The 19481-nt window shown below is 40.0% G+C and overlaps 1 protein-coding gene across 1 annotated transcript in view; it reads left to right on the forward strand.

Moving 5' to 3' along the window:
• Nucleotides 1–19481, forward strand: part of TDRD1 (tudor domain containing 1) — a 61404-nt gene that overhangs the window by 8825 nt on the left and 33098 nt on the right. The window contains exons 3-7 of the mRNA XM_060405115.1: nucleotides 8467–8797; nucleotides 11565–11623; nucleotides 16370–16514; nucleotides 18253–18358; nucleotides 18889–18952. Coding sequence (XP_060261098.1) covers nucleotides 8467–8797; nucleotides 11565–11623; nucleotides 16370–16514; nucleotides 18253–18358; nucleotides 18889–18952 — 705 coding nt within the window. The remainder of the gene's footprint in view (nucleotides 1–8466; nucleotides 8798–11564; nucleotides 11624–16369; nucleotides 16515–18252; nucleotides 18359–18888; nucleotides 18953–19481) is intronic.

Here is a 19481-nt window from a genome sequence, read left to right on the forward strand (position 1 = left end):
TACTGAGATAAGTTCGTGAAGCATAGAGCTAACGGACAGCACAAAACCAAGGCCTTATATTTGCCTATAGAACTGCAGAAGTTAGTTACTTTCATGCCACCGCTCTTCTGTTAACATCAGTTCAGTTCAGTCGCTCAGTCATGTCCGACTCTTTGTGACCCCATGAATTGGTCTCCCTGTCCATCACCAACTCCCAGAGTTCACTCAGACTCATGTCCATCAAGTCGGTGATGCCATCCAGCCATCTCATCCTCTGTCTTCCCCTTCTCCTCCTGCCCCCAATCCCTCCCAGCATCAGAGTCTTTTCCAATGAGTCAACTCTTCGCATGAGGTGGCCAAAGTATTGGAGTTTCAGCTTTAGCATCAGTCCTTCCAAAGAACACCCAGGACTGATGTCCTTTAGGATGGACTGATTGGATCTCCTTGTGGTCCAAGGGACTCTCAAGAGTCTTCTCCAACACCACAGTTCAAAAGCATCAATTCTTCGGCACTCAGCTTTCTTCACAGTCCCAACTCTCACATCCATACATGACTACTGGAAAAACCATAGCCTTGACTAGACGGACCTTTGTTGGCAAAGTAATGTCTCTGCTTTTGAATATGCTATCTAGGTTGGTTATAACTTTTCTTCCAAGGAGTAATCGTCTTTTAACTTCATGGCTGCAATCACCATCTGCAGTGATTTTGGAGCCCCAAAAAATAAAGTCTGACACTGTTTCCACTGTTTCCCCATCTATTTCCCATGAAGTGATGGGACCAGATGCCATGATCTTCATTTTCTGAATGTTGAGCTTTAAGCCAACTTTTTCACTCTCCTCTTTCACTTTCATCAAGTGGCTTTTTAGTTCCTCTTCGCTTTCTGCCATAAGGGTGGTGTCATCTGCACATCTGAGGTTATTGATATTTCTCCCGGCTATCTTGATTCCAGCTTGTGCTTCCTCCAGCCCAGCGTTTCTCATGATGTACTCTGCATATAAGTTAAATAAGCAGGGTGACAATATACAGTCTTGACGTACTCCTTTTCCTATTTGGAAGCAATCTGTTGTTCCATGTCCAGTTCTAACTGTTGCTTCCTGACGTGCATACAGGTTCTCAAGAGGCAGATCAGGTGGTCTGGTATTCCCATCTCTTTGAGAATTTTCCACAGTTTATTGTGATCCACACAGTCAAAGGCTTTGGCATAGTCAATAAAGCAGAAATAGAGGTTTTTCTGGAACTCTCTTCCTTTTTCCATCATCAGTGATCCCTTAAAGAAATTTGGGAATCTTTCTAATTAACCTCTTGTGTTGGCTAAGGAAACAACAAAACTATTTACTGTGGATTTGAGGATGATTATAAATTTGTGTTATTCATCACCAGTAGTGTGTTAAAAAAAAAAAATAGTGGATTTTATATGGAGGAACTACTTACTTTAAAACTGGGTGAGGTTAGGCAGTCCTCGAGGTATTATGACCTGCAAAGCAATATCCGTACCTATATATATTGGAAGTTTGCAACCCAAGGTTGGGAAGCGCAGCATTATGGTATAGGGCCCATTGACTTCATATTCAGTTATGCCCCAGTGATTGACCCAGGATGAAGCCAAAGGAAGATACATGCACATTCTCAGTGTTTCATAATGTTGAAATTCAGCTTTAAAAGCCTGTTGTGTATCCCAGTTGTGGTGGTTACATAAATCTATATATGTGTTAAAATTCATTAGAACTTTATAAATCAGAAGAAAAAAGGCAGTTGCGTGGTATGATAATTACACATTAAAAAAAATTGATTTCCAAAAGATTTTAGATAGCTCCATATGTGTGCTCACAGTAATCCTCCTTCCTTCAAAAGCTAGAGCATGAGGAAAGTAGTTTTCAGAGTCAGGGATAGCACAATTCTCCTGTTGACCATTTGTCAGCCCACATCTCGAATCCTGTGCTTTTACGAGAGTCCTGTCTGTGTTTGGGTTGTTCATGAACTAGAGAACGTGCTAAATTGTGGGAGCTCTGGCAGATCCTCAGCTGGTGAAGGACCTGGAGGAAAGTGGACGTGGTGCCCATTTCAGAGGTTTGAAAGGTTGGGGTCACAACAGGAGTCAGTAGTCAGTTGGGAAGAGAATCATTTTATAGAGACATGTGCAGTACAGTTGGCTGTCCAAAATTAAAGGATGTTATAAGTCTCTAGTTACAGGACCGGTCTAGATGTCTGTTTACCCTGGGGGTTGTAATGAAAATTCCTAAATTGGGTGGGGCGAATGAACCTAAATTCTAACCTAAAGATTCCACCATAGGTGGAGCTTCTTTTAAGCTTAAATCCTTTTTGTTTGCTGCTTCAATGTGGAAGACCTGGGTTCAGTCCCTGGGGTGGGAAGATCCCCTGGAGAAGGGAAAGGCTACCCACTCCAGTATTGTTTCCTGGAGAATTCCATGGACTATACAAGGAGTCGGACATGACTGAGCAACTTTGACCAAGCAGACTAAACTTTTTACGTTAGGTCTAAGACTGCTTCTGTTATCCTTCCTAAAGTCAGTATATATTTATTAATTTTTGGACTTTGGAAGAGTTGAGCTAAGACATGAATTATTGCTATTAAATTTCAATAAACCTCGTACTAGGATGTAATTCTCCGTTTAGAATGGTCAGATGAGAGTTTTGGACAGTGAATTTAACTGTCCTGTCCAGGTTGTCAGGAAGACAGTGCAATAGGGCATTTTAGATAGTGTTTGTCATACAGGTATCTTTTGAATGCTTCTTTATACCAAACACCACAGTAGGTGCTATAGGAAATTAGAAGGGTTTTTGTTAATTTTTTAGTAAGACATGGTTCCAGCACCAACTTAAAATAACTGTCTTTAGGTAACTGTACAGGGTAGTAAGCAGTTGTGGACTGTCAGCCTTACCAAATAAAGAGAAAGTTAGGAAGGCTATTTTAGGAGTTAAAGACTGTATTGAGGGTCCTGGTGGTGTCTTAAAAAGCTGTCTGTACCCTAGTTTTGTGGTTTAAGTATTACTGTGATTTTTTACTTGCTTTAAAATTAACCACACTTTAGGAAAAAGGTTTAATTGAACATAAAATGATATTTTAACCTTAAAATCCTTTTTTTTGTATAAAAGTAACTCATCCTTTAATATAATTTGGAAAGTGAAAACAATAGTGAAAAAGATTTTCTTGTCAACTTACCCACCCCAGACCACTGTTTTTTAAAATTTAAAATTTAATGTATTTCAGTCTTCTTTTTTACATAGTTTTGTTCTTTTTTATTTTGCAGTTATTATACTAAATAACAGTGTTTTTCTGATTTTTTTGTTTGCTGTTCTAACAGACATTTTCCAGTGTTTCTGAAAACTAAAATTCTAAATGGTAGTGTAATATCCTATCTAGTAGAGGCATCACAGTTAATTTTCTATTTTTTCTATTTTATTAATTTATTTTTATTTTTAATGGATACTTATACATACTGTATTTTTTGATATTTACAATTATTTCAGTGGGATGATTTCTAAAAGTAGATTTGTCTGGTGAGTGGCTATGGACATTTTAAAGAATATATATTATATATATGTTTACATATGTATATGTGCATATATATGTACACATATATGCAAGAGAACAAAATGCATATATAAATCTCCAAATTATTTCCCAGACAGAACATATTCATTTACATTCCTTTCATCACTGAGTGTTTTAATTACATGTATGCTGCGAAGGAAGTGATACATAGGTATTCCCATTTGAATTTTTTTGTTACAAGTGAGATTTAATGTCCCTCCTCCCAACCCCATATGTTAATCAAGTAATCTTCATCCTCTATGCGTTTCGTTCACACCTTTTGCTCGTTTATTTTATTGGTGTCTGTATCCTTTGGGCTGCAAATAAGGGAAAACCCAAAGGTTTATTTTTCTGATGCCACAGCAAGTCTGTGCATAGGCTGATGCGGGCTAGAGTCAGAGCCTTTGCCAGGGGCACCAGCCTGGTTATTTTCTCCTCTAGTGTCCTGAAGTTGTGCGGCTTGATCATGCCTATTGCTTCCTCATTGTGATGTGGGTGGTACATCTTCAGGCCTCAGGTCTGTGTTGCCGGAAGAAAAGAGTGAAAGACCCTGCTAGCTGAATCTGTCCCTATTCGTCGGAAAAGGACAGAGCTTCCTGAGAAGCTCAACTCAGGAGAACTCTGGTGATGGCCAATGTTGTCTCTAACTGAGGCTGGCAAATCAGAGGTGGAAGGTGGTGTTTGGGCCAGTCACCCACAGTGTCTCAATGTCTCTTTACTGTTTATCCCACTTTTTAAAGGCATCCAACTTGTCATCTTTGAGTTAATACGTATTTCCTGATCTCTTTACTGTTATTGGTAAGCTTTTGATTGTTCTTATAGTCAGGCTTGCCATCATTTTCTTTGTAATATTTTACCACTTTTAAACTAAAACAGGGACTTCGCTGGTAGTTCAGTGATTAAGACCTCATGTTCCCAACGCAAGGGGCATGAGTTTGATCCCTGGTTGGGCAACTGAGATCCCACATGCCTCAGGGGGTGGCGGGAAAAAAAACTAAAACCAAACCCACAGTGGACCCTTCATCGTCCACTGTGGGTTTGCATGCTGGTTTTCGGGGAAGTAAAATCTGAGATGGGGATTGGTATAGTGTGGTGCGTGAATGTGGCTTGTATGGTACTAGTTTCTTTTGGAGTTAGATGAGGTGGACTTGGTACTCCGGTATATCTCAATGTTGGAAAAAATGAATATTCTTGGTTGTATTGGTCTCTACTAGATCAAGTTTCATTGCGGTAGTAAAATGCATCTTATCACTGATTGTTGACTAGTATGTTTCTAAAGCTGGTGTGTCCTTTTGGAGGCTGAATTTCTCTTTAATCCGTTTTTACTTTATATTAATATATCTCAAGGTGATGTCACTGCTCTCTCCTGGGAGTGTTTCTTTTGTCAATATAAAATATTTCCCTTTATCTGAATATTTTCTACCTTAGGTTCTTTTATCTGCTGTTAATCATTAGCAGACCAACTTTATTTTGGTTATCTGCATAGCACATGTTATAGTCCTTTTATTTGCAAGCTTGCCATATATTTTGTTTAATGTATGTCTTTTGTGCATATTATCTATCTGGATATTTTTCTCCCTATCTCTCTTTTAATTGAGACTTAATTGTTGATACTTTGGTTACTTGGGTTTTGTGCGGTCATCTTACTTGGTGTTTTCTATTTATCATTTTATCATACTCGAATTCCCCCCCGCCCCCCCCGCCTTGGATTTTGAAGTTACACACTGTTTCTATCCTTGTGGTAGTTGCCCTAATGATTTAACTGGATGTTCTTTATATTTCCCACCCAATATCCCCTGGAACTTATTTTTCCTTTTGTAGTTTCACAGTATTTCTCTCTTACTGCATTCAGAGTTGTAGTTCTCAATCTGATCCTTCAGTTTAGTGTGCTTTTTGCTACAGGTAGGCTTTCCCTGACACCTGCCTCCCAGCACGGCTGCCCATCTGCAGGCCTTGTTAAGCATCGTCCCAGGACCTGGTCCCCTGAGAGTTCCCTCACCTTGAAGTCTGCTTGTGTATATCTTTTCTTTTAAAATTTCATTATCTTTCCTGTGTTGTCATTCAGTGGACATGAATTTGAGCAAACTCTGGGAGATAGTGGAGAATGGAAGAACCTGACAGACTAGTCTATGTGGTTGAAAAGAGTCAGACCCGACTTAGCAATTTGAACAACAACAACAAGGAGCAGTTTTAGGACACCAAGGGGGAGGATTTTTCTGCTCTTTCTTTATCTTCTATTTAAAACAATGTTACCCACCCTAGTATTCTTGGGCTTCCCTTATGGCTCAGCTGGTAAAGAACCTCCCTGCAATGCAGATTGCAGTGTGGAGACCTGAGTTCGATCTCTGGGTTGGGAAGATCCCCTGGAGAAGGGAAAGGCTACCCACTCCAGTATTCTGGCCTGGAGAATTCCATGCACTGTATAGTCCATGGGGTCACAAGGGGTTGGATACGACTGAGCAACTTTAAATGTAAAATGTAGTGTAAATAACATTTAGCTGTTACTCATACCAATTTGGGCTATCTGTTGCCTTTTTTTTTTTTTTTCCTTTCTGAGCTGTTTTGGGAAGATAGGCAGACGTTTTGCCTGCAGGCTGAAAACAAAGCTATAGGTCAGTATTTCAAAGTAAGATTGTTTCTCCACTCTTTTTTTCAACTTCCCCTGAGCACTTAGTATTGTCGAGGAGTAATAGAAAAACAACAAGCCAGCCTACTGTCTGGATAGAGGTTTCTCAGAGGCTCTCTGCAACAACATGTGTACCTTACTTGCAGCCAACCGCTCACACAGATAAATCTTTAAAAGCAACAGATGCAAGTTACAATTTATAAAACCCAAATGGAGATTATGAAATAGAAGACTTGAGGGGAAAAAAAAAAAACAAACAAACAGAGCAAAGAGAAATCAGCTGAGGCAAATAGGAAACAAAGTGTTGGCCAGGGGGATGAGAGCGAGGCCATTCTGGGGACCAGGTTCAAGGTCATAGCAGAGCAACAAGCAGGAGAGGGTAGAGGGGTTCTGAAAGGCTACACAGGCAGATGATGACCCGATTTAAACACTACCCTCTGTTATACTTCACCATTGAGTTGTAGGCTCTAGGTCAGAAATACATTAAAAAAAAAAAGTAAATCAGTAAGTGTTAGTCGCCCAGCCGTGCCTGACTCTTTGTGACCCCATGGACTGCAGCCCCACCAAGCTCTTCTGTCCATGAGATTTTTCCAGGCAAGGACACTGGAGTGGGTTGCCATTTCCTTCTCCAGGGTATCATCCAGACCCAGGGATTGAACCCGGATCTCCTGCACTGCAGGCAGATTCTTTACCGACTGAGCTAATAGTCCTTTTCTACCCCTGTTGTTTCCAGAAGCTTTTAAAAGTAAGGAATGATGCGGAACTCAGAGGTGTAATGCTTAATGTCTCTTGAATTGTCCACTGTTGAATTTTGTTCAACTTGGAGTTTGTACTTAAATGATAAAGAACCATTCTTTTCTTGTGCCTGTAGAACAGGCTTTGGTATTGAAACCGTTTACCTCAGATTGGGACTTGAACCCATGTGGCTGGGACTCAAACCCAGTCAAAACCTGGCTTGGGACTTGAACCCATATGGCTGGGACTCAAACCCAGCCAAAACCCACGGTACCTGGTTTCAGGACCAAATGAAGCTCGGGTTCTTAATGTCTCATCGTGCGCAGAAAGAATGCAGTGAGAGCAAAGTGATAGGTAGGTAAGAAGTGCATTTATTCGGATACAGAGAGAAGCACACTCCACAGAGTGTGGCCATCGCAGAGGACGCGTGTGAAAATGGGCGTGCTGGGTAGTTTCATATGCTAATGAGTGGGAGGATTATTCCATGTTTTAGGGAAGGGGCGGAGCTTTCCAGGATTTGGGCCACCACCCACTCCTTGGTCCTTGAACAGAGCCTTGGAACTGTCTTGGCACTCGTGGGTGTGTCATTTCACTTGCTGATTGAGGATAAAGGTCTAGTCTTGTCCGCCAGCTTGGTCCCATTGGATTCTAATCCTTCAGTGTTGTGTCCTTCAGTTCAGTTCAGTTGCTCAGTCGTGTCCGACTCTTTGCGACCCCATGAATCGCAGCACACCAGGCCTCCCTGTCCATCACCAACTCCCAGAGTTCACTCAGACTCAGGTCCATCGAGTCCGTGATGCCATCCAGCCATCTCATGCTCTGTCGTCCCCTTCTCCTCCTGCCCTCAATCCCTCCCAGCATCAGTCTTTTCCAATGAGTCAGCTCTTCGCATGAGGTGGCCAAAGTACTGGAGTTTCAGCTTTAGCATCAGTCCTTCCAAAGAAATCCCAGGGCTGATCTCCTTCAGAATGGACTGGTTGGATCTCCTTGCAGTCCAAGGGACTCTCAAGAGTCTTCTCCAATACCACAGTTCAAACGCGTCAATTCTTCGGCGCTCAGCCTTCTTCACAGTCCAACTCTCACATCCATACATGACCACAGGAAAAACCATAGCCTTGACTAGACAGACCTTAGTCGGCAAAGTAATGTCTCTGCTTTTGAATATGCTATCTAGGTTGGTTATAACTTTTCTTCCAAGGAGTAAGCGTCTTTTAATTTCATGGCTGCAATCACCATCTGCAGTGATTTTGGAGCCCAAAAAAATGAAGTCTGACACTGTTTCTACTGTTTCCCCATCTATTTCCCATGAAGTGATGGGACCAGATGCCATGATCTTCGTTTTCTGAATGTTGAGCTTTAAGCCAACTTTTTCACTCTCCTCTTTGACTTTCTATGTCATTCTTTGAAAAGTTGTGCCCTGCCCCTTTCCCTCCTGTTCAGTATCCCAGTTAGTTACATCTGCTTTGGAGTCATTTATGAGAAAGAGCTGTTGCATAAAAAAGAAACCACCTGGGCCTGCAGTGCTTCTACTTTTGGGATTAAAGTTGCCTTTTGAATACATTTCTTCCCTTAGACTTCTGTGAATGTCAAACTGCTGCTTAATATGATGTCAAGAAATATTTTGGCGGCATCTACCTGTAAAATGACAGAGCCATTTAATTTTGAGAAAAATGAAAGCAAGCTTCCATCACACGAGTCTTTAAGAAGTCCTGGAGGACATCCTAACCATCCTAATTTCAGGTTGAAAAGCCCAGAGAATGGAAATAAAAAGAACAATTTTTTGCTTTGTGAGCAAACCAAACAGTTTTTGGCTAGTCAGGAAGACAGTTCACTATCTTCACACCCTAACGGTGTCAATGGAGAAATGGCTGGATCCAAGGAAGACAGGAAGACATTGCCAACAGGTGAGTACAAACTGCAGGTTTAATATTTAATAGTCACTTGATTCTGATGGTTTCTTAGACTTACTGTAAGTATCTGTGGCTACACACCAGGTACCGATTAACAGAACAACCAAATGGCTAACTTACAGTATTTGCATGTCAATATTAATTTAGAAAGGAAAACCAGGTGCCAAGTAGCTACTTTGGTTACACTAATCACAGAAAGAATGAGAAAATGTCTGCAAATGAACTTCTCTCCCCAGCCCTCCACCTAATCCAAAGATACACTAGAAATGTAGAAAGGAAACACTGGCTTTCTATGAATGCTCTAAAGATTGGCCTTAGGCTAGAAATACTGTGCAAATTTTGTGCATATAATAGTTCACAAAGATGTATCTAAGACTATAATTTGTTTCATTTGACTTTTTAAAAAATCATTCCCTTTAATCTTAATTCTAAAAATCTACTTTTTAAGGAGGCTGGAGCCTGGTGGAATTCAGCCTCTGTGAATGTATGTAAGGTGTGACCTTATAATATGGTGATATAGTTCTCAGAGTTTGGCCCTTGGGCCAAAAAGTAAAAGTGTTAGTTGCTCAGTTGTGTCCCACTCTTGGCAACCCCATGAACTGTAGCCCTCCAGGCTCCTGTGTCCATGGAATTCTCTGGTCAAGAATACTGGAGCAGGTAGCCATTCCCTTCTCCTGGGGATCTTCCTGACCCAGGGATTGAAACCAAGCCTCCTGCATTGCAGGCGGATTCTTTACCATCAGAGGCACCAGGGAAGCCCATGGGCCTCTGGGGTCACAAGTATTTTCCTAATAATATTAAAACATTATTTGCTCTTCTTCACTGTGCTGAGTTTATGCAGGTGGTGCAGAAGCAGAGGTGGGTAGCCTGTGACACCTCATTAGCTCGTCTTTAGCAGGGGTGCCAGCCTGGGTTAGGGGTCATTGTTTTTCATTGTCACGCACTTGCATTTAAGACAAAAGCAAGCCAGAAATGCCAATTTTACGTAAGAATGCCTTTGATAAGGCAGTACAAATTTATTAATAAGTCTTGACCCTTGTGTACAGGTGTTTTTAATATTCTGTGTAACAAAATGAGAATTACCCCTAACTTCTGCTGCTTACTGAAGTATGAAGAGCATGTGTGCAATTGTTTGAATTGTAGCTGAATGGAAATGTTTTTGGAATTTTTTTTGGAGCTTTTCATTTTTGCTTGAAAAGAATGACAAATTGTGATCATTCAGACTTAGATATCTGGCAGTCATTTTCTCAAAAATGGGCAAAGTGGGGCCTGTCACTTCAAAGGAAGCAGCTGACAATATTTTGTTGCTAATAATAAAATCGGAGAAGGCAATGACACCCTACTCCAGTCCTCTTGCCTGGAAAACCCCATGGACGCAGGAGCCTGGTAGGCTGCAGTCCATGGGGTCACGAAGAGTCGGACACGACTGAGCGACTTCACTTTCACTTTTCACTTTCATGCATTGGAGAAGGAAATGGCAACCCACTCCAGTGTTCTTGCCTGGAGAATCCCAGGGACGGAGGAGCCTGGTGGGCTGCCGTCTATGGGTCGCACAGAGTCGGACACGACTGACGCGTGCCCTACAGTGATAAAATACAATTTGAGGAAATATGTATCTGCCACTGTGAGCTAGAGAGCTTCCCAGTACCTAGAAGATTTTTCTGCTGAGGTGCACAGTGATATTAACGCTTAAGATTTTTTGATATTGTTTGATGAAATATGTCAACATTTGTAAGATCTGTATAACTCAAGAGTTTCTTAGTCTTTTCCAAAAAACCAATGTGTAGTGTTTTGTAGTCATGCATGGATAAAAATCCATTTGAAGTGCAAGATAAATCAGTGGATTCTAATGTAACAGATGAAAAGTTTATTGATATAGCTTTAGATTCCATATTGTAACTAACCCTTAAACTACCACTTTGGTTTTGGTGTGAATTAAAGGAAAATATCCACAGTTGTCTGAGAAGGCCATGAAATACTATTCCTGTTTGTAACCGTATATGTGCGTGAGGCCAGATTTTCTTCAGAGACGTCAATTAAAGCAACATATAATAACAGATTGGATTCAAAAGCAGATAGGAGAATCCAGCTATCATTGGTGAAGCCAAACATTAAAGAGATGTGAAAAAATGTAAAATAATGCCACTCTTCAAACTGTTGTCTTTTTGTTTGCTTTGGAAAATGCAGTTGTTGTTTTTTTTTTAAATCATGGCAACATATAATACATTTGTTACTTTTAATAAATATTTTCAAATGTTTAGTTTTAATTTCTACTTCTTAGTTTTAATTTCTTTCTTTTTTCTTTTGGCCGTGCCATGTGGCTTGTAGGACTTACCAGGGATTGAACTCAGGCCCTCAGCAATGAGAACATGGAGTCCTAACCACTGGGCGGCCAGGGAATTCCCAGTTTTAATTTCTAATAATGCTAAATATTGGTAGATATAAACCATGTAGACAAAAGCTCTCTGAGGTCCTCAGTAATTTATAAGAGGGTAAATGAGTCTGCAGTTCAGATAGCCTGGTAATTGTTTCCGTTGTGAATGGAGAAAAGTTCACGGTGAGCAGGGTGTACTAGAAGAGGAAATCTCAGGCAAATCCTTATTTTCCATTAGGAAAAGTAGGATGTTGCTTATTTATAGTGTGGGTTTAAGGCTATTATGGTATATAGCTCTATTTGAATATTACCTAATTATGTTATTGTACATTTTCAGGAATAAAGTAATATTTGACTTTTATTCGGCATTATGTTTTATATCCCCAGGTAACTCTGTGTCACCATTAAATGCTGGAAATAATTCACCACCCAAGGAAGTAAATAGTGTAAGTTAATGTGGATTTTCTTCTCTTTGGCGTTTCTGGATAAAAGATTCTAAACATGTTTCTGTATTATGTTAGTAAAGAATTACTAAATTTGCAGGTAATATTCGAGGTCACATTGTTTTATCTTTAGCCTAGTATCTTTTAAAAACATAAACTTTTTCTATTTCGGTACAGATTGACATGCAGTTGTAAGAAATAATAGAGATCCTTTGTAGCCTTTGCCCAGTGTTCCCTATGGTCACACACTACAGAGCTGCGGTATAATATTACAACCAGGATAACGAAACAGTACAGTCAAGATACAGAATAGTTCCATCACTCCAAGGATCCCTTCTGCACCTTTTTGAGGTCACATGCACTTCCCTCCTGTCCCCTATACCCCCTTCTTAACCCCTGGCAGCTATTAATCTAATCCATATTTCCAAAATGTCATTTCAAGGATGGGATGTTATACAAACAGTATTATGCAGTTTGTACCTTTGGGGATTGAATTTTTTTCACTCAGTGTGATTCTCTGAGGATTCACCGTGACTGCTGGTGATATCAGTAGTGTATTGTTTTTTATTGCTGAGGCCTATGTAATTCTGGGGCCCATTGAAATACATCTGGGCTGTTGCCAGTTTCTGCCTATTATAACTACTACTACTATAAACATTGCTGTGCAGCATTTTATGTGAACATGAGTTTTTTGTTTTTGCTTTAGAATAAGTGCCCAGGAGTGCAGTTTCTGGGCCATATAGTAGTTGCATGTTTAGGTTTTTAAGAAGCTGCCAAAGTGTTCTGCAGAGTGGCTCTACCATTTTACATTCCCATCGAGAATACATAAGTGATCCAGATTCTCTCCATCCAGCATCCTCTCCAGTGTTTGCTAGTGTTAGTATTTTTAGTTTCCCTGTTTTCACATTTATCTACTGATGGCTCATTGTGATCTTAATTTGTTTCCCTGATGGCTAAGGATAAACATCTTTTCATGTACTTATTTGCCATCCATGTGTCTTTTTTGGTGAAATGTTCTTCATGTCTTTTGTCCATTTTCTAATTTGAATTGTTTATTTATTTATTTATTCCTGCTGAGTTTTGAAAGTTCTTTATGTATTCCAGATTCTAGTCCTTTGTCAAATATATGATTTGCAAATATTTCCTCCCAGTTCCTGACTTCTCTTTGCATTCTCTTAACAAGGTTTTTAGCAGAGCAAAAGCTCTTAACTAAATCCTGGTCAATTTTTCTTTTTATGGAGTATTTTGGTGTCATGTCTAAGAACTCTTTGCTGGTTTAGCTCCAGAAACTTTGGGATTTTTTTTCCCCCAAAGAAGTTTATAGTTTCATATTTCAATGTGTGGTTCATTTTGAGTTAATTCCAACTCATGAGACTTAGGTTGAGGGTAAATTTTTTTGGCTAGTGATGTCCAGTTGCTCCAGCACCATTTGATGAAAATGTTATCTTTCCTCCACTGGATTGCTTTTGCCTTTTTGTCACAAGTTAGACTAATTTGTGTGGGTCTGTTCTGGATTTGCTGTTTTTTCTGCTGATCTCTGGGTCTTTTCCCTGCATCAGTACCACACAGTACTGCAGCTGTGATAGACAGTCGTGAAGTTGGGTACAGTGATTCCTCCCATTTTCTCTTTCATCTTTCAAAATAGTTTTATCCACTCTTGTTTCTTTTCTTTCCAGTCTACATTTTGGAGTACTCTTGTTTGTAACTAGGAAAAATCTTGCTGGAATTTTGATAGAATTGCATTAAGCCTGTATATCAATTTGAGAATTATTGCCACCTTTGCTGGGTTTGGGCTTCCCTTATGGCTCAGCTCATGAAGAATCTGCCTGCAATCTAGACAGCATATTTAAAAGCAGAGACATTACTTTGCCAACAAAGGTCCATATATTCAAAGCTATGGTTTTTCCAGTAGTCATGTATGGATGTGACAGTTGAACTATAAAGAAAGCTGAGTGCCAAAGAATTGATGCTTTTGAACTGTGGTGTTGGAAAAGACTCTTGAGAGTCTGTTGGACTGCAAGGAGATCCAACCAGTCCACCCTAAAGGGAATATTCATTGGAAGGACTGATGGTGAAGCTGAAACTCCAGTCCTTTGGCCACCTGATGTGAACAACTGACTCATTTGAAAAGACCCTGATGCTAGGAGAGATTGAAGGCGGGAGGAGAAGGGGATGACAGAGGATGAGATGGTTGGATGGCATCACCAACTCAGTGGACATGAATTTGCGTAAACTCTGGGAGCTGGTGATGGACAGGGAAGCCTAGTGTGCTGCAGTTCATGGGGTCACAAAGAGTCGGACACAACTGAGCAACTGAGCTGAACTGAACTTGCTGGGTTGAATCTTCTAATTAACACAATCTGTCTTCCAATTCATTTAAATGTTCTTTGATTTTTTTCACTGTGGTTTTCAGGTTATAAGCTGTGTATATTTTGTTAGATTTACAACTAAGTGGGTTTTTTTTCTGACTAAATGCTATTATACATTTTATTTCCGTGTGTCTTCATTTTCATTGCTAATATGTAAAAATATGGTTGATTTTGCATGTTTATCTTGTATCCTGTGACCCTCCAGGAGTCACTTATTCTAGGAATTTTTTTGTAGATTGCTTGGGATTTCCTAGATAGGTAATTATATCACCTGCAAATAAAAGACAGTTTTATTTCTTCCTTTTAAAAATATATGCTTTTTATTTCCTTTTCTTGCCTTATTGCGTGAGCTAAAACTCTAGCACTGTGTTAATAGTGATGAGAGTGGATATCTTTGGTTCCAAGCTTACAGGGAAAGCATTGAGTCTTTGCGCTGTTGAGAATGTTAGCTATAGGATTTTTGTAGATGATCTTTATCAAGTTGATGAAGTTTTCTCTCTTCCTGCTTTGCTGAGAGCTTTCTTTTTTTTTTTTTATCATGAATAGGTAATGAATTTTTTAAATGCTTTTTCTTCATTGATTGATACTGTTGTGATTCTTTTCCCCTTTAGCTTGTTATTTTTGTAGATTACATTGATTTTTTTTTTTAAATTTAACTAGTCTCATATTTCTGGAATAAACACCACTTGGTTATGATGTATAATTATTTTTTATATATTACTGAATTATATCTAGTGTTGCTTTGAATAAGGATTTTTGTATCCATTTTCATGAGTTTTGTCTGTAATTTTCTCTTTTTTATTGTCTTTGTATAGTTTGGGTGTCAAGATAACACTAGTTTCTTGGGATAGAGATTGTATAGAATCACTGTAAATTGTTTAAACATTTGGTAGTTATTCTCCAATAGTAAAAGCCATTTGGGCTTGAAGATTTCTTTTTTGGGAGTTTTAAAATTATTCATTTTCCTTAATATTTATAGGGTTATTCAAATTATCTATTTCATATTATGATAATTTGTGATTTTTCAGGAATTGGTCGCTTTTGCCACATTGTGAAATTTATGTAGAGTTGTTTGAAGTGTTCCATTATCATCTTTGTATCTTCATGGTCTGTGGCAATACATACCTATTTCATTCCTGATATTGATGATTTCTGCCTTTGTTTTCTCCATTGTTAGTCTTGCTGGAGATTTATCAATTTTGTTAATCTTTTCAATGAACCAGGGCTTGTATGATTTCTTTCTCCCAGTTTTATTTTTAATTTCATTGAGTTCTACTTTTATCTTTCTTGTTTCCTTCCTTCTGCTTGCTTTGGGCATGTTTTATTCTTATTGTTTAGGTTCTTGAGATGAGACCCTACAGTATTAAGCTTTCCTCTTTTCTAATGTGTGACTTTAGTGCTATAAATTTCTGTCTTAGCAATACATGCGTTATTTAGAAGTGTATTGTCTAGTTTCCAAAAGTGTGGAGCTTATCTGTTCTCATTCTCTTACTGATCTGTATGTGAGGCCATTGTAGTCAGAGAACACCGTTGCCTGTATGACTTACGGCCCAGAATGTGCTCAGCTGGACAAGGATGGGAGCTCAGCTCCCTAGTGTCCTTACCTGCCTCCCCGTGCCCCCCACCACATCCTCTCGACTTGCATGGGGTGGAGGGGGGACTGGAGATGGGGGGATTTGGAGAGACTCCACACCTTCCTGTTGAATGGCGGTGGAAAATCCTGACTGTCCACCAGGCTTCCTCTTAACCACCCGAGTTGTAGTGGTGATGGGGGTAAGAGGGACACTCGTTACTGCCAGGAGAAAGTCCAGGCCCTCCGCATGGCCTCTACAGGGAGACCCCCACAGGGATGAAGTACCGGCTCCCTGCTCTGTTGGCCTTCTCCCATATCCCCAGGTGGGAGAGAGGGGTACCTCCCAGTGCCCTGGTGCGGGTGGAGGTGGAGGCTCCCCAGTCTACCTTTGCTGGTGGGAGGGGGACCACAGCTTTTTTCTGCGGTGATTGTCCAGAGCAGTTACTGGTTAAGGTTTTCTGTCTTGCTGGGCCGCCCCTTTCTTGGTCTTTTGGCCAGAGAAAGAGCGAGCAGGCTTTTTGCTGGGGCTTTTATTGTCTGTGCCTTTGGGTGTTCTGGCTTCTCCAGTACCCCATTTGGGTCCTTCTTTGGGCCCCAGGGTAGCTCGTCTGTCTTCTGCCTTCCTTCAGAGTTGCTGTGTGTTTTTCCACGTAAGTCCAAGGTGTTCAGTTATAATTAATGGTAGGAGTAAGGAAAAGTTGATCTACTTAATATACTTCTCAGAAGCAAAATCCCAAATCTATATTTAACAAATAAAACAGAATATTCTTACCAGGTTTTAATACTGCTCTTCTCTTTTCTTCATAGAAGCCTAGCAATCATGTGCCTCCTGCAAAGTCAAAGAAAGTACACAAGTTGGTTGAGAATTCCTTGTCTATAAATAATCCAGCACTCTTCAACTCCTTAGGACCTCCTCTTCGATCGACAACCTGCCATCGCTGTGGTCTGTTCGGTAAACATATTGCTCCCAGATGCCTGTTGGATTGGGCTTCCCTGATAGCTCAGTTGGTAAAGAAGCTGCCTGCAATGCAGGAGTCCCGGGTTTGATTCTCTGGGTCAGGAAGATTCCCCTGGAGAAAGAGATAGGCTACTCACTCCAGTATTCTTAGGCTTCCCTTGTGGCTCAGCTGGTAAAGAATCCGCCAGCAATGCAGGAGGCCTGGGTTTGATCCCTGGGTTGGGAAGATCCCTTGGAGAAGGGAAAGGCTATCCATTCCAGTATTGCCTGTTGAATTATTCCTTTTCACATTTGAAAAATATTTTTATGTAAAACATAAACAGATGAGTGTATACATCATATACCCATTTCTGAGCTTCAGCAGCTGCCAACATCCTACCATTCTTGTTCATCCATATCTTCACACTCCTACTGCTTCTTTGCTTGATTATTTTTATACTTTCGAGATATTCAGTAAAATATGATATGCACTGAAGTGCACAAACTCCTAGCCCTGTCAAAATGAAGATTTCTGTCTCCTCAGAAAGTTCTCTCCTGTCCCTTCTCAGTCATATACCTGCCCCGCCTGAGGCAACCACTTTGGTGTTTTGACCATAATTTAATTTTTCCAGTTACAGAATTTCTTATAAATGGAATCATACAGTATGGACTCTTTGTGTGTGAAGCTTTTTCTGTTTAGAAAATATTCCTGAGTTTAATCCATGTTGTTGCATGTACAATTAATTTTTTTGTTTGTTGCTGAGTAGCATTTCACTGTGTGATACCACCGTTTGTGTATCTGTTCTGTTGAACATTTTGCTTGTGTCCACCTTTTGGCTATTATGAATAGAGCTCTCCACTTTTTTGCATAAATCTTTGTGGACCTAGGGTCTCATTTCTTTTGGGTGCAGACCTAGGGAGTGGGATTGCTGAGTCAAAGGTAGATATATGGTTCACTTTATAAGAAAAAGTCAAACCATTTTCCAAAGAGTTGTCCCATTTTGCATTCCCTCTGTTGCTGAGTTCTGATTGCTCCACATCTTCTGTCAACATTTGGTGTTTCCAGTCCTTTTAGTTTTAGCTCTTCTCATGGGCGTGTGTGGTGGTATCTCTCTGTGGTTTTAATTTTCATTTCCCCTCATGATCAGTGATCTCAAGCAGTTTTCCTGTGCTTACTGTCTGTTTGGATATTTGCTCCTTTTTTCCTGTTTCCCTTTGAGCGGAGGCATTCGAGGTCAGCCTAGTTTTGTGGGTTTTGTTTTGTTTTTTAGATAACTTGTCTTCCTCTGTCTGGATACCCATAGCATTTTTTCTTTCAGCTTCATTTCAGAAACTTCCTGGGTTTTTCTAGGTGTGGTTGTCCCGTTGGTTTTTGTTCTGTGCTTTCTTAAAAGCACAAGATGAACCTCTTGAGACTGTTTGTGCACTGATTCCACCACCCCAGACTTTCTGTCCCCTTTGATTGTTCCTTTTCCAGCGCGCATTCTGGGTTCTACTCAAGGAAAGTCAGTGGTGGTTCCAGTCTGTCGTCCTCCCGGTTTTCATCTCGGCACTCGCCTTTTTCTGCAGTTCCAGAGAGCTTTAAAAGTCCAGTCTTAACCCGGGATGGTAAACAGCATGATCGTCTTCACATAGTCTCCTTGATATGAGGAATAGAGTGGCGTTTGATATGTCTGGTCTTTGAATCTGTCTTGCTCTTGGTGACAGATATTTGCAATAACACACTGGCGGTGTCACGGGCTGTCTTCCCTAGGGTCGCTGAGGTGCTCACAGTGTAAGCAGACGTACTACTGCTCCAGCGTATGCCAGAGAAGGGACTGGGCAGCCCACAAAATTGTGTGCAGACCTGTCCAGCAAAAGTAAGTGTGAGTTTTAAAAATTTCATTAGAGGATATTTTATTTTATTTTATTTTATTTTTTTGGATATTTTAAAATATGGGGGTTTTTTTTTTTGGTAGTATAGGATCAAATCAGGTAAACAGGCATAAGTATGTAAACGTTGCTCCTTTTTACTTTTTTTACTGAAGTATGACATAGAATGTACAAATCCGAAGTGAACAGCTATATAATTTTGGATCCTCAGAACTCTGTTTTAGGTAATGTAGGGATTATTCCCATTTTGCAGTTAGGAACACTGAGGTTTGGAGAATGGGACTGTCTCCCTTTCATTAGGCGGCTTTTGGCAAAAGCACACCTGTGCACAGAGCAGACTATTGCATAGCCAGTGTGGGTTGTATTACCGCGTTACTGCTATGATTCTCTCTGGAAGAAGCTGTTTTGCTCTTTCTGGGTTTTCTGGAGAATTTAACATAGCTGTGGCCCCACCACAATTATGCTACCATTAATTGGTTCTGCGCCGTATGTTTTATAATTGGTTGCTTTATTTCAGTTTCCACAAACTTGAAGATTATAAATCACCTTTTGAAACAAAGAACATGGAAGTGAAAGATGAGGTATATTTATACTCTTTCTTTGCCCTAAGAGCAAATTTTTAATGATCCCCATTATTTCAAAATAAGAGGACTGAAGCTAAATAAAATATTTATGACTTATTTCTCCATTTCACCAGTGTTCTGTTTTTGTTTTCCTGTTAAATAAATCTGTATACCCTAGTGATCCTTGGGGGTCTACAAGAATTGTTTATGCCCAGCTGTTTTTTTGTTTTTTTTTTTTTTCCCTAAAAAGGACTTGAGATGCTGTGTCTGGCTGTAGGCGGATGACTGAGAGTCCTTTATTTTTATAGTTCCTGTGTGCACAGCTCTCTAGCTTTGTGTACTGGATTCTGATAGGGCCCTGTTATCTAAAAGAACATTTTTTTCCTGTTAATACCTTTCTTCCATTTAGGTAACTATGTGAAGTAAATCATTTGTAATCTAAAAAGTATCACTGAATCCAACTCATATTTTATAGATAAATTGTAGTCTTCTCTAGCTGGTCCTGGCTTCTACTTTGAAAAAGAAACACATCTCTATAAAAAGGATC

Source organism: Ovis aries, chromosome 22 (assembly GCF_016772045.2).
Source record: "Ovis aries strain OAR_USU_Benz2616 breed Rambouillet chromosome 22, ARS-UI_Ramb_v3.0, whole genome shotgun sequence".
Classification (NCBI taxonomy): Eukaryota; Metazoa; Chordata; class Mammalia; order Artiodactyla; family Bovidae; genus Ovis; species Ovis aries.